Source organism: Netta rufina (genome assembly GCF_964035555.1).
Source record: "Netta rufina genome assembly, chromosome: 2".
In the NCBI taxonomy this organism is placed as follows: Eukaryota; Metazoa; Chordata; class Aves; order Anseriformes; family Anatidae; genus Netta; species Netta rufina.
In genome coordinates, this window is record NC_140124.1 from 27020352 (window position 1) to 27034440 (window position 14089).

Sequence of the window (14089 nt, forward strand, 5' to 3'; positions counted from 1 at the left end):
TAAACATAATAAACATCAGGAATACTACTGCATACTGAATACTGTATACAATACTGAAGCTTTTTTTTTTTCTGTTCTTTTTTTTTTTTTTTTTTTTAATTATTTAGTCAGCAATAGCAGTGCAGCATGCACACATCCACCTAAGTTTGCCATCCTGTGACTGATGACTGGGCAAACTACAACCAGCCTTTGGGTAGCTTTATTAATCAATGGTTACCAAACTGGGCTGATCTTGAATTCTTTGATTATTTAGGAACGAAAAGTTTTCAGTCTTTCACTGATCTCTTTGATTCTGTATCTACTGATATTTTTTTCTCTCACCTAGCTTAGACAGAAATCTTGTAAGGTTTAAAACTTAGTTGCTACAATGCATTTTAAGGCCAAATAATATTTTTTCAATCATCTATTTGCATCACTGTCTTTTTTATTATCACCTTTGCATTTGCTTTTTGGTTTATCTGGGATAATGATAGGGGTTTTCATTTCATTTATTTGTATGTAGCCTGTTCAACGGACCTGGGTCCAAAACTGGCACTCCTTGACCTTCCAAAGAGTCTCGAGCTGGTCTAGTGTCACCAAGTGCTGTGAAATGTATCAGGTACATAGCATTTCTCCAGGAATTTTGAGTGAGTACCCTTTGAACTAATTCTGAATCCCAAAGTGAAAGGAGGGCTGAGATCTCTTCCCAGGATCAGTTTGAATGACAGGAAATTGGAGCTGAGCCATGACCTATTTGGAAGCAATCAGGTCCCACCTCAGAATATTTGGGAGAGCTCTTGTGGTTGTAGTGTGGAAAAAGGTTGGATTACAGACGTGGCGAAAGAAGGATGGCAACAGTATTCACACCTTCTAGTGAAAGATTTGTCAAACACATCTGTGTGGCTTTGGATGACTGATATTTAGGATGATAGGCCCTTGTGATGGATGTGCCAGGTGGAACACTCAGGTGTTAACTCCTTCAGTAGCTAACCATCAGGAAAGCAAGAGGAGGGGGAGGAGGAATCTTCAAAAAAAGATAACTTGACTCCCCCTGGTATGAGAAGCAGCTGAAAAAACAAGGCAGTGAAGTCTCTAAGATTTGGCCAAGAAGATGTTACTAGAGATTTTGAACAAAAAAGGAAGGAAGGAAGGAAGGAAGGAAGGAAGGAAGGAAGGAAGGAAGGAAGGAAGGAAGGAAGGAAGGAAGGAAGGAAGGAAGGAAGGAAGGAAGGAAGGAAGGAAGGAAGGAAGGAAGGGCTTCAAAATATATGTGAGATACTTAAATAAGCTAAAGAGTGAAAGAAAAACTTAATTACATTCAGTTAATTAGTTAAATAGAGAGCATACACAGAAGTAATGGTAGTAGAAGCAGAACACAATGTACAGAATCTAATTACAAACAATAAAAAGTAGAGAATTAAAATTATACTTACAGCTTCACCTTTGTGGCCATCACCTTTTGCTCCACGGGGTCCAGGTAGTCCAGGCAGGCCCTGGTTACCCTAAGTACAAAAATAATAAATCAGGCATTGTGTCAGTATCTGGATCATCATGACGTAACAGTAACAAATATGTGAGGAAACTGTTTAATATCCTTTTGGAAATATAGAATAGCAGTCGCCAGCTTTTCCAATTTATTTGCAAAGCTCAGAATTTTTTGTGCTTTTTTTTTATTGTGGTTTCAGTTGATCAAATTAAGCTTTTAGAAGAATAGGAGGTCTCATTATGAAATCATCAACATCTAGATTTGTAGTTGCAGAGAGAAATCTTCAGAATATTACCTTTATCTTCAGCCAATTAAAAAAAAAACCAAAAAGTTAAACCTTTGTGACTTTGAGGGTAACAGTCCTGAGTTTTGAACAATTAAATCAACAATACTGAAACACAGTATGCTAACCATAAGTTATATTATGTAGCACATTCTGTGTTTCAGGGAAATCACGTTGGTTCTCTTATGCAGTAAACTAAAGCTGCATTTTACAAGGAAAATAATTTAAAGAAATATAATCAATAATATGACATATTTATTTTCTCATAGCTTAGCCTAAAATGCCTTGTATTAGGAGACAATTACTCCTTATGTTCACTCTTCCAGTGACTCCCACTAAAGATTTTATCCATTTGCAAAACCTCAGTGCTTCCTTTCACTACCAGAGAAACCAATAGCAGTCTTCTCTTCCTTCATTTCAGCAATCATTTTCCTGACATTTAATGAGTAAGTTAACCGAGCTTGTACTAGACTGTTCCTTGCAGAACCAAGAAAGAAAACGTATTACTTTAAGGTATCCCTCAAGGTATGTTGACAGTCTATAGTATTTATGTTCGTATGTGCCAGTTGGAAATCCTTATTGATACTCGTAAGACACACACCCAACCCATTCCCAAGCACAGTATGCATATGTCCATACAAGGAGCAGTGCGCATCCTTCACTCAGTCCCAGAGAACCAAGAAAGGTAAATGGGCTCTGTTGCAGATTTTTGGAAGGTCAGTTGTTAATATACATAAAGATAAAACATCCTGAAGAACAATTACATGGAAATAGCATTCCTCTCCCCTGACTATTCCAATAAAAATAGATGGAAGGGAAGGGAAGGGAAGGGAAGGGAAGGGAAGGGAAGGGAAGGGAAGGGAAGGGAAGGGAAGGGAAGGGAAGGGAAGGGAAGGGAAGGGAAGGGAAGGGAAGGGAAGGGAAGGGAAGGGAAGGGAAGGGAAGGGAAGGGAAGGGAAGGGAAGGGAAGGGAAGGGAAGGGAAGGGAATTACAAGTGACTGAACAATGCTATTTTATCAGTGTATTTCATCAGCATATTGTGCCTGGAAATTTCTGCAACATACAATACTTCAAGAAACTACAGATGGATTCCTGACAAGCAGCTCAGACCTCAGGGACTGGTCTCTATGAGTCTCTCTTATTGTACAGTCCAAAGGGATAATTTCACTGAAAGATTTTAAAGGCAAACACTTGAATCTTACCACCAATTTCAAACTGCAAGAGCCCTGGGAGATGTTTCTTTATGCTTCCTACTTTCCAAATCATGAAATTCCAACTCAGTTCTGAGAGAATTTAACAATGAGTGTGCTTTTAGTCCATGAATAGCTTTATAATGGAAAACCAATTTACCTCTTCCTCATTCTTAATACCCATAGTTCTTACATTATGGATAAAATAAAAAATGTTTTAAAAACGTTTCGTGACATTTTTTTTAACAAGAATAGAAATCATGGATCATGAGTTCATCTTTATTTTTACTTCCAATTCTAGTGCAGTAAAAAAATGCCAAACAGATGTTTTCATTTAATCTTACCAGACCACTGTAAATACCAAATACATGTTAACACATTATTTTCTTTCAGAACTGGGATTTTGTCAAGTAGCTGGTTTTGCCATTAGTAGCATAGCTATAAATCTACTTAAGTCATAAATCTACTGCCAAATCTGCTGGATGAGACAGTTCTTTAGTCCAGATTATTTAGTTGTTTTTGTGCTTTTTGTTTTTGTTTTAATAGCTGCATCCAAAACACAATAGAGATGGACAGGGAGAACTTCCATGATTACTGTTTCCCACAGTTTTGTGGGATCTGGATAATATAATCCCAGTGACTCACTGCAAGTCAGTGCACTGCCAACAAGGCAGGTGCCATTGTTGTCACTGATGACATGCTACATTAATTCATCTACATTGCTTTCCTTTTCAGAGCAGGTTGTAAAGTCATGTCCTGAAGCAGTAATGTAGAAGCAGTTGCTTCTTCACTCTTAAAAACAAACAAACAAAAACACAGTATATAAACATACATTTTGTGCCCATGGCTTTGACTGTCTGTAAACATTACCATGTGTAAAAAACAGGAAAAAGTTTCAAGAAGTTTGTAGATGAGATTCTACATATCCAGCAGGAAGAACAGGACAATGTTATTATTAAGAAAAAAAAAAGTTATGGCATGATCAACACCTAAATGATTAAATACTGGACTGGACAATTAAGTCTCATTTATCACTTCGTTTTATGGAAAAACAGAGTGAATTAGCATTCCAGATTACAGACAAAGTAAATCATTTTACTGTTGTTGAAAATTCAAAAATACAGGCTACTGCATGCATCACTGGATCAATACTGAATATATAAATGTGCTATCCACCACCCTCCAGTAAGGGTGGTTAATCTTGCCAGTAAACCATTAAAGGCTTGCACAGTGAGCATAGCATAACCTGCAATAGACTACTGCACCCCTTTGCCAGTGTTGAAGTTAAAAATGTAAAGGATTTGACCAAGTAAAACCCATTCTGTAACCTATACACAAGTAAGTGTTAGGAGATCAATTTTTAAAATCCATTATTTTGTGTTTTACATATGTTTTTGAAATTGCAGGGTTGGTAGTTCTGAAACACCGCTGTTAAAACAGATAATACCTGTCCGCTCCTACTCAAAAAAGTGTATATTGTTCAAACAGAGGCACCAAAGACAACATGAGGTAATGAAAGGTGGAGATGAATTTCAAGAGCTACCTTCTTAACGAAGGCTTCATGAGGGAAATTTGCAGAATGAGGTACACTGTACTATTTATTTAATATATTTTGAGTTTTTTCTTTGAAAAAAATATAAGCTTATTTTAAAGCATATACTTAAGTTGGGATGATAGAAAAGTTGAAGAATTAGTTGGTTACTTTCCTGAGAAAGTTGTTCAGGCAGTTTATACATTTTCACAAGAGCTTTGCATTATGTCTCACATTTCTCTGCTTTCCAACTTTTGTCTCCAAATTCCTACCATTGGTCCCATTATTGAATTTCCAGGAAGCCCATCATCTCCTGGTGGCCCCTTGGGTCCTGGATCTCCCTATCCAAAAAGAAATAAAACGAAAGACATTTTTATTTTTGGTTTAATATCAGTTTAATATAATATTTTATCATTTTCAGCTTAATATTCCATTCCTTCTGACAGTGACATGACTGTTGCTGAACTAGGTAATATGAAATCAGCATTTCTAGAGGAAGTTTTTAACATCACAAGCTAAGCACAGACTGGTGTAAGGCTGGTGTAACCTTGTTTCTGCCAGAGGACAGCAAAGAAATTCAAAGTGCTGGCAGACAGGATATGTTCAGAAAGGTTACAGATGCAATGGCACACCATTTCAAAGTTGCAGGCTCCACAGACTTCTACGAAGACCCAGGAAGTAACTTGCATTTTTCTTCAAATATTGCCAGAATAACTGTTGGCAGTCCTAGCTCTGCCAGTGACTTTCCTAGAAAGCAACGAGGCTTAAATTTCACTTTTCGTATGTTAACCCTTGGGTTCCTGATGTTTAATCTAAGGCAACAGATGTTTCACTTTACATTAAGGATCATAAAAATAAAAAAGATGGTTTTCAATGAAAGTTTTCCTTTTTTTTTTTTTAACAGTAATGAGAAAGTCAGTATTTCAGGACTTTCACTAGGGAATGAAGATCAAAGGTTCCATCAAAACCATGGAACAGCTGTAACCATGAGAGGAATATGAGAAAAAGCAGCTATCTAATGTTACTGTCTCTGTATTGGTAACAGCATAATGGTTGTCAAGGGAAATGAAACTCAAATCCCCAAACGTGGGTGTAGCTTAAAATAAATAAATTTCCAATTGACACAACCTTGTCCAGGGGTTAGACATCTAGTGATCACCCACTACTACAGCAAATACTTGGAGATGTAATAAATAGACCTCAGACCATGACAACTCCCAGCACTGAAAAACATGCAGTTTTCCTGCACAATAAATTTATAATGCCTTGTATTCTTTGAACATCCTGGTAGTGAAACAAATACTACTAATCACTGTACTTTCCACAATGCAGAGAGAGTATGGACGTGCATAGCTTTTTATATTTTTGAGCAATTGGCATAAACATAGGTGATATTTATTGAAACAAAGGTATAGGTATTACTATGGAACTAAATAGGCAATTTTTCTAAAAATCAACTTACATAGTATAATTACCCAAACTAATTGTTTTGATGCATTAGTCACTGCATACAAAAGGTCTGACATAAAATTTAGTGAAGAGCCTGAAAACACTTTTACAGACTCCAGAGGACTTTGGATCATGGCTGGTCTGCTAAGAAAGTGGTATGAACTGTACTGAACTGAATAAAAGAGTGAAAAAGATAATGAAGTCTACAAAGTTATTATTATTCAGCAAGAATGTCATCAAAAGGCTGACTTACATGTCTTCTCAAAAATGCCACATTAACCAGAAAAATGGCACCATGTCAAGAAGGCAGACGGGTGTTCTGAAACCTGCCTTCATGCAAGTCATGTGTTACAAGATGACACTTTTATTTTCCTGACATAATGTTTGGCACGTGGCTATGATTTTAAACCTATATAAGAGAAATGGAGCACCTTGCACTCCTTTTTTTCTTCTCTGTGGTTCCATTTTTACTGCAGGTGCACCCTGAGCTTCTTCCATTCTCTCTTTTCGTCATCTTCCATACACAAACAAGTCCAAAACAAATCCTAGTCCCCTGGGCTGTCCTGTTGCCAGGCTGGTAAGTACATTGTGTATACAATATCTACATGTGCATGTGTGTAGGTTCACATATATTTTTACAGAAGAAGAAAATTGGGGATGAAGTGACTCCAAAGTGGATGGATATCCAGTAGTGATTATTACACCAAAACTGAAGAGCAACAATTAATGCTGAAATTAACTGGGGTATTATAAAAACAGCATTGATCCTATCCATAAAATAAAAATGTGGGCAATAATGAATATTCAAATGGTTTTAATGCTAAGTCAGCATATTTCACTCAGAAGGACAATTCACACCCATTTCAGGTACATTTCAGCCATAGATAAAATGAGATAGATGTAGCTCTAGGTATCTGGCATATGATATTTCATTTTAAATAGAAAATACAGTCCAGTTATTCACTTGGAAGTGACATACAAACAATCACCTCCAAAAAAAATTTCTACATCAGCATATAACTCCCTGGAAGTGTCCATAGACACTTTTCTGCAGGGGCTTACAGCTGCTTTCAGGAAATCTTTAGTCTTTACAAGAAACAAACAAACAACAAAAACAAACAAACAAAAAAAACCACAAGCATAAGTAAATGTGAAATAAGATGATTTCAACATGATTAATTTCAAAGGAAGACACCCACTAAGCCCAGCATCATGTTAAATGGCTTCCAGACATACTTCATTAATTTTTTGGTACTTTTCAGTACTCCTTACCTTTAAAATTCACTCAGATTTGCTACTTCCAAAATAAATTTTAACTCATTTAGTTTACATTCTTTAACTTTGACAGAAATGTGCAATAAAAATTTTCTGATCTCTGGTCTCCAGCAAACATACAGATAATCACCTTTGGTCCAGGTGGCCCCTGAATAGATGATCCAGCTACTCCAGGTGGCCCTCTCTCTCCTGGTTCACCCTGTTACAAAACAGTATCACCTACATTTAAACAGTTTCATTTTCTGCACAAGTAGATAAAAGTTTTTTCATCACTTCACATTATAAAAATATGTGTAAAGCTTTAGGTAAAGATGGAAAATATTTGGGATAAAACAGTCAACTTTTTTCTCTTGTGGTTCAAGTTTCAAGCTTTAAATAACTATTGGTTGAACTGCGTATCTGATTTTTTTTTAACTGTAATTATTTGTGTGTGTGTGTGTCTCACTTACAAAGCCAATGGAATAACCAGAATGCTTGGATTTTTTCAATTTCCTCTCCATTAAGAGACACACAAAATTATTATTACACACAAAATACTGTAATAGAAAGTTAATGTTTCCAAGTCAAAATCTGCAAAATGCTTGTCCTTAGAATCACTTGGAAAATTCTAATTTATCTTCTCAGTGCTTGAGCATAACTGTAAGGTCTATAATTATATGATTACCTGTTATTTTTCTCCTTAGGACTCTTATTTCATTCAGGACAAACAGGAAAAATGATGGAATTACTTCTGCTTTTCCTTTTTTTTTTATTTTTATTTTTGTGTTGTCTCAAAGCAACAGACATTTGAGAAATCTGTACATTAAATATATCCAATAGATTCTTGTACGATGTACAAAATGAAGGGTTACCCTGAAAGAACAAGCTTACTTTTGGTCCAGCTGGGCCTTGCACTCCTTTATAACCAATCAGTCCTTGGGATCCTTTTTCTCCTGGGTCACCCTGATGGAAACAAAGCTTTTGTTTAAATCACAGCAAAGGTTCATTCACAACTGCATGATGCCCACAATTAGAAAGGTATTTAGATACTTCGCTCCAAGTGAAATCCCACTCATTTTTAGAATCTGCCCCAAAAGTCCCAAATTTAACTAGGTAGGAGATAAAAGCATTAGTTTGTCTACACCTTTCCAGGCTTTTAATTTCATATTTAGAAACCTAATTAGTCACCTAATTTCCTTTAGTTCCTCCTCTTGCCCTATCAGCATACTGAAATAATTTTCAGTAACCTAACTTTAATGAAAATCCTGTGCCAAACATTTAGAAAACCTCTACTGTCTCATTAACTTTACTGTCTATGTTCATAGTCTGATTTTCCTGCACTTGTTCAGGCTAGGGATCATATCTGTCTCCTTTAAATCATCAGTTAAAAGGTAATTGCAACTTAAGATATAACGAATGAAAAAAATATATAAGAATTGGAACTATTACAAAAGAAGTCCTTCTGAACTTTATAGTGCTTCTCAAGTGTGCATGCTAAGACATACCTTCTGGCCTACATCTCCTTTGCCAGGGGGTCCTTCTGGGCCTCTTGGACCTTGATCTCCCTTTTCCCCCTAACAGAGATTAAATGGTTAGTTTTTATTTAATTCATTGTATTGATTCCATCAATGATTGGACTTACAAAGTCTGCATAAGTACTTTCCCAAAAAATGTTAGTTAAAAAACTGGTCAAAGAAGAAAATATCTTTTTACCTCCCACCCCCAAACCTCCTACAATCACATTCCTTTTGCAGTAGAATTCCATGTGTATACTCATATGTGGAAGATAAATGTTTGCAAAGTTATTAGAAACAGTCTGCTGACCAATTCTGAGACAACCAACTTTTAAGAAGCAGTAATTTTCTGCATTTCTATAGCCAAAGGCCAATCCAGGCTTCAAATATTAGCCAGAAACATTGCTTCAAATAATTCACAAATAATCTGCATATTACATCATGCTAAATATTTATATATAAATATGTATATTTATATATATATAAATATATGAAAAAATATTTATGAATAATATTGGTCAGATTAGGGTTTCAGAAAACCTGCAGGTAATACAGAAAATGAAAAATAGATTAAAATGAAGTTTTAACTTCTATCTCTGATACAAGCTGTTGATGGATGTGTTATTATAGAGCCTGCTCATGATACTGGTGGCTACCATTTCTGTGAGACAGTTCCCACCTGCAGAAAACTGCTATAACATCTCTGTGCCCACTATTCAATGCAGACATCCAACTGTTCTTTGCATTGTCCTGAATACACAAGGTAGCTGCTCAACTCTAACATTTTCACTTATAATTAATTACGACAGCAATAGTACCAAGATGATCATGAGAATGGCAATATGTGAAAGAAAAAAGAAACCACAGCATGCCCAAATAAAGAATCTAACTGTAACCTTAGCTTAACATCTACTCTGTGTTCTGATGTATCTTCCTGATACACTGAGAGGTTCATTTCTAAGCACTTTAATAGCAGGTGATTTCATTTTTTTTTAATTAAGTAAAACCAGAAATGTTATGTATTTATCCATAGTGGGAAGCTTATGGCCTCAGACTGTCACTTGTCAAACTCTTACATGCACTGCCCTTGCAGCTGAAAAAAATGTGAAGTTGCATCCTTATTAGATGGTTATTAGAGGTATTCAGCTACTTTCTGATTAAAGACAGTCAAAAACTGTTGATTTGCTTGCACTGAATCATGTTCAGTTCATCAGTTCAATATGTTGGGCAGGTGTCACCCTCATTTAAGAGCTGTACAGCAGCAGAGTTTGGAGACCACTGGATTGTCTGCAGCCATTCAACAATCAGCCAAAGCACTGAGTTTTGCTCACTCAGCAGCTCATTTTCTTTGGATAAAGTAGAATTAAAAGAGAAAACAACTTTTTACTTGAAGAGCAACTTTTTACTTAGGCAAATAATGATAGGACATTTTTTTGCAATATGGCTGAGTTTCTCTTAAAATCTCAGAATTTCGATTGGAAAAAAGGAGCCCTGGTTTCAGTGTTTTCTTATAGTTTCTGTACCAGGCTAGGGGACTTCAGCCACAGCTCACAACCCTACTAGATGGAGGGTTACCGTAGGTTGCACCAACTGGAGCCAGACTTCTAGGTGTCAGGAAAAAATCTAAGCAGGCCATAGGACACGAGCTATCTGTTCTCCAAGAAGATTGTGAAAATTAATGAAAATCAGTAGCCCACAAAAGGCAGGACAGGTAAAACATCTACAGATTCAGATGGCAGCCACTGTTAATAAAATCTGTTGGAAACTTTCCAACTAGCATACTCACTTTTCCCTAGCAGAACTATTGCCCCATGCCCTCCCCCAGGATGAACTGCTTGTCACTACATACCTGTAAACTGATAAAGATTGAATTTGGTATTCTTTCATCTATAGCTTTTACATGCAGAAAAATATATTTCCTTACCTTTTCCCCTGCTTTTCCAGGGTCTCCCTGCACCCCTCTCTCTCCTGGGACTCCTGATGGACCTATATCTCCCTTGAAGAAGAATAAATAATTGCATCTACACACATCATATTTTTATTATTATTATGTAAAATATTTCTAACAGTGCATTAAAATATTAATTCATTACATACAATATTTTTGTTCAAGTAAGGGTTGTTATCCCCAGTTAATTATTCTATAGAGCCAGAAAAATGTGAACTTTAAATTTCTCTTAAAGCCTTCCACCTACTTCTTAAATCTTTGTTTTGTATTAAATAAACTTGCATTTTTCGGCAAGTAAAAACATGAATTAAAACTATTTGTTATTCTGTGCACAATGATAATATGATAAGAATGCAATGTACTTGAAAAGTCAAGCATTTGGGATTGAAGAACTGGTCAGTTGGACTGGCCTGTCCAATCTAATCATTTCTCTCATGAATCTACATTACAGTCTTTGGTTTACCTGACTTAATGATATTGCATTGCATGAGGTGAATGATGCTCATAGATTGGCTTGTACCCAAAATCGTGTTGGTTAAAGACTGCCTCTCTTGTTGTATAAACTGGTCTAGGCATTACTTTTAAGACAGACCTTGACACAAATTGTTGAAAATGTCATATGAACTACTCCTGCAACATGCTTCTTCCATGATCCTTGGAAAAATCACTGAAATCAAAATATCCATGTTATTTTAGCCAATTTTTGGGGAAGCCCTACTTGAAATGTCAAGGATCTGATATACAGGTTTCAAACTGGCAGCTGAAGTCAAAGCTGTAAATGTTTACCACCTCTTCTAACACACAGGCAGTATGAGCACTGCTGTCACACAGACTTTTTTTTTCTTTTCTTTTTTAATCACTGCAGAGGAACAGAGATAGTAGAAGCCTTCCAGAAGGTTGTAGAGATAGCTTAGAAAAACTGGAGGCAAACTCTTTCAGTTATGGATGCAGTAATGACTTCAGGAGAGAGGGTGGGAGCCTTAGCATAGCATTTTGAGTTTAAAGGGTTAAAGTGTGACATTAAGGGAATATCTCTCACTGAAATTCCTTATTATTTTGATCATAGTCAATGTATAGCAAAAAAAGTCTACTTCATTTATCAGCAACAGGGGAAAGAATCAGAAGACACTAAGAAGCAGTTAAAAAGAGGCTCACTTTAAGTCCTCGTAATCCAGTTGCCGGGAGTCCTGGTTCTCCTTTTTGTCCACGTTCACCTTGTTGACCCTAGTAACAAAAAGACTTCTGTTAGACACAGGAATATAATTTGGCTTCATTCATTACTTGTATTATCTCACCAACTGTTTTACACATAGAGGTGGTCCAATTTTCAATCAAGTGATTTTTGACTGTAATATTCCATTCTGTCAAAACTCCAATAACTTGTAGAAGTGCATCTATTTTATTTATTTATAGAAAGTGTAAGTGAATCATGCCATATTTCTTCTTGTTGTTTTAATTCATTTAAGTATCTTTTATTTTCTATTTCCTACTGGTATATCAAAGATTCTGCTGCCACTGTAAGAAAGATGAATCCAAATAAAGAAAAATCAGAACCTCAGTTTAAAGGAAAGTTTTGATCTTGCAATTCTTCCTTCCAGTAGTTCTAAAACTATTTCTAAAGAAATTGGAATTAAATTTTTCAATTATGCTTTTTAAAGTATTTTTTCACTGTAGAGAAAATGTCTTCAAACATAACGTATTGCAGAACTACATCATTTTCCCTGCATCGATATTAAACACTGTTGCTGTAACTGCTACTTACAAGCCAAAGTAATGTCCAGATGAAAATGACTGTATTTCTCCCTGCTTTTGATGGAGTGACTACTGATTCTTCCGCCAATCAAGGTGATTACTAAGCACACAACTGCTTTACAGTTTATCAGTTCTTTCCATTTGTTCTCCTGAATATTTTGTCAAATTCCCTTTTCACCCTCATAGAGTTCTCACCTGACACCATATTGCTGGAGGCTTGGAGTTTGGCAGCAGCAATTTTTTACCTTACTTTCCTGTTCTCTTCCTCCTTTCCCTCTTGCTATGGTGCAGCATCAGCTACTAAATAAACTCTAAATAAGTTCTTTTTTTCTCTCCTAGTGTTTCTAATTTTGGTTTCATCTCTCTCTCATGGTCACCATGGAAGGCTGAAGGACAGACAAGCATTGCAAAAAAGAATTGGCCTGATGAGATCAGCCATAAGTCTCCAAACCATTGCTGCTTTACAGCTAAGTTGCTTAGTAAAATGCTAAGAACAATGTGAATAAGACACCAAATTGATTAGATATAAACATGTCTGAAAGTCACTTTGTTTAAAAAGTTGTGTTCATTTGGAAGCCAAAATTTACACTGAAAAAGGGGTGGATGTCAGCCGAAGCCTTATGCTCTGGGGAACACCTTAATAAATGAGTGTTTTTTCCTTGAAGAATCAGAAGTAATTGTTATCTCCAATTAACAAGCTCAGCGGTGAACATATCATCAAAACACACTCTTGAAAAGCCTGGCAAAGGATACATTGCTTGCTGCTTCTTCCTAGTGTTATATATATATATATATATATATATATATATTTAGTATCTTAACCATTACCTTTGGACCTGGCAGACCAAAACCTTTGGATCCTTTTGCCCCAGGAGTTCCTTGTGGACCCTGTACACCCTATAAATCAAAATAAATGAGTTAATGCATTATATTTTTCTACATTTTAAATTCATCATGAGTCTATCAGTTAATATTTTATCTCATCTTCGTCACTATCTTGTGGATTTCACAGCCTTATCCAAGTGTAATGACTACAATTGCAAGCCTTGCAAAATGCAAGCTTTATTACAAGTGTAATGACTACAATTACTATTCAGGGATAAAGCCAATGGGAAGTTTCTCAGTATCTAAACCCCAATTTACTGGAATGCTGTAAACATGAATAATATTCTTTCCTAAAAACAAACAAACAAACACACAAAAAATGCAGAACAAAGCAAAACACACAAAAAAAATATCTTTTTGGATGTTTCTGTTGTTCTGCATCCACCTAATCAAGGCTGTTGACAAACTTCAACGGGGATTGAAATCCAGATGTGGTGGACTCTTACCTCATGAAGCCCCTACATGTCATTGTCCAAGCGGTGCACTTGATTTATCTCCTATGCAAATTATTATGCATATTACACCATATTTCTATTTTCTTAATCCTAAAATCATTCAAATCAGTTGTAACCATTAATGTCAAGATGCTTTCGCTGAAGACTAACTACATGCCTTTTAAAATGCAAAAACACTGAGATTTTTAACGTCTTCAAATCAAAATTAGAGCTCTGATGAAGTATAAAACAAAAAACTATGTACAAATACATACATATATTACATTCCCAAAGTGTAGGACTGATCTGATAGTTGTTTTGTTTTTTTTTTTAAATAAAGTTTGTAGCAAAGCCATTTGCTCTTAGAAGAGCAACAGAGCTCT

The 14089-nt window shown here is 35.9% G+C and overlaps 1 protein-coding gene across 1 annotated transcript in view; it reads right to left on the reverse strand.

Moving 5' to 3' along the window:
• The window catches only part of COL28A1 (collagen type XXVIII alpha 1 chain), a gene marked incomplete at its 5' end in the record, with an annotated part of 63106 nt that overhangs the window by 21522 nt on the left and 27495 nt on the right, over positions 1-14089 (reverse strand). The window contains 7 exons of the mRNA XM_084283134.1: positions 1413-1481; positions 4743-4811; positions 7325-7393; positions 8065-8136; positions 10612-10683; positions 11791-11859; positions 13216-13284. Coding sequence (XP_084139260.1) covers positions 1413-1481; positions 4743-4811; positions 7325-7393; positions 8065-8136; positions 10612-10683; positions 11791-11859; positions 13216-13284 — 489 coding nt within the window. The remainder of the gene's footprint in view (positions 1-1412; positions 1482-4742; positions 4812-7324; positions 7394-8064; positions 8137-10611; positions 10684-11790; positions 11860-13215; positions 13285-14089) is intronic.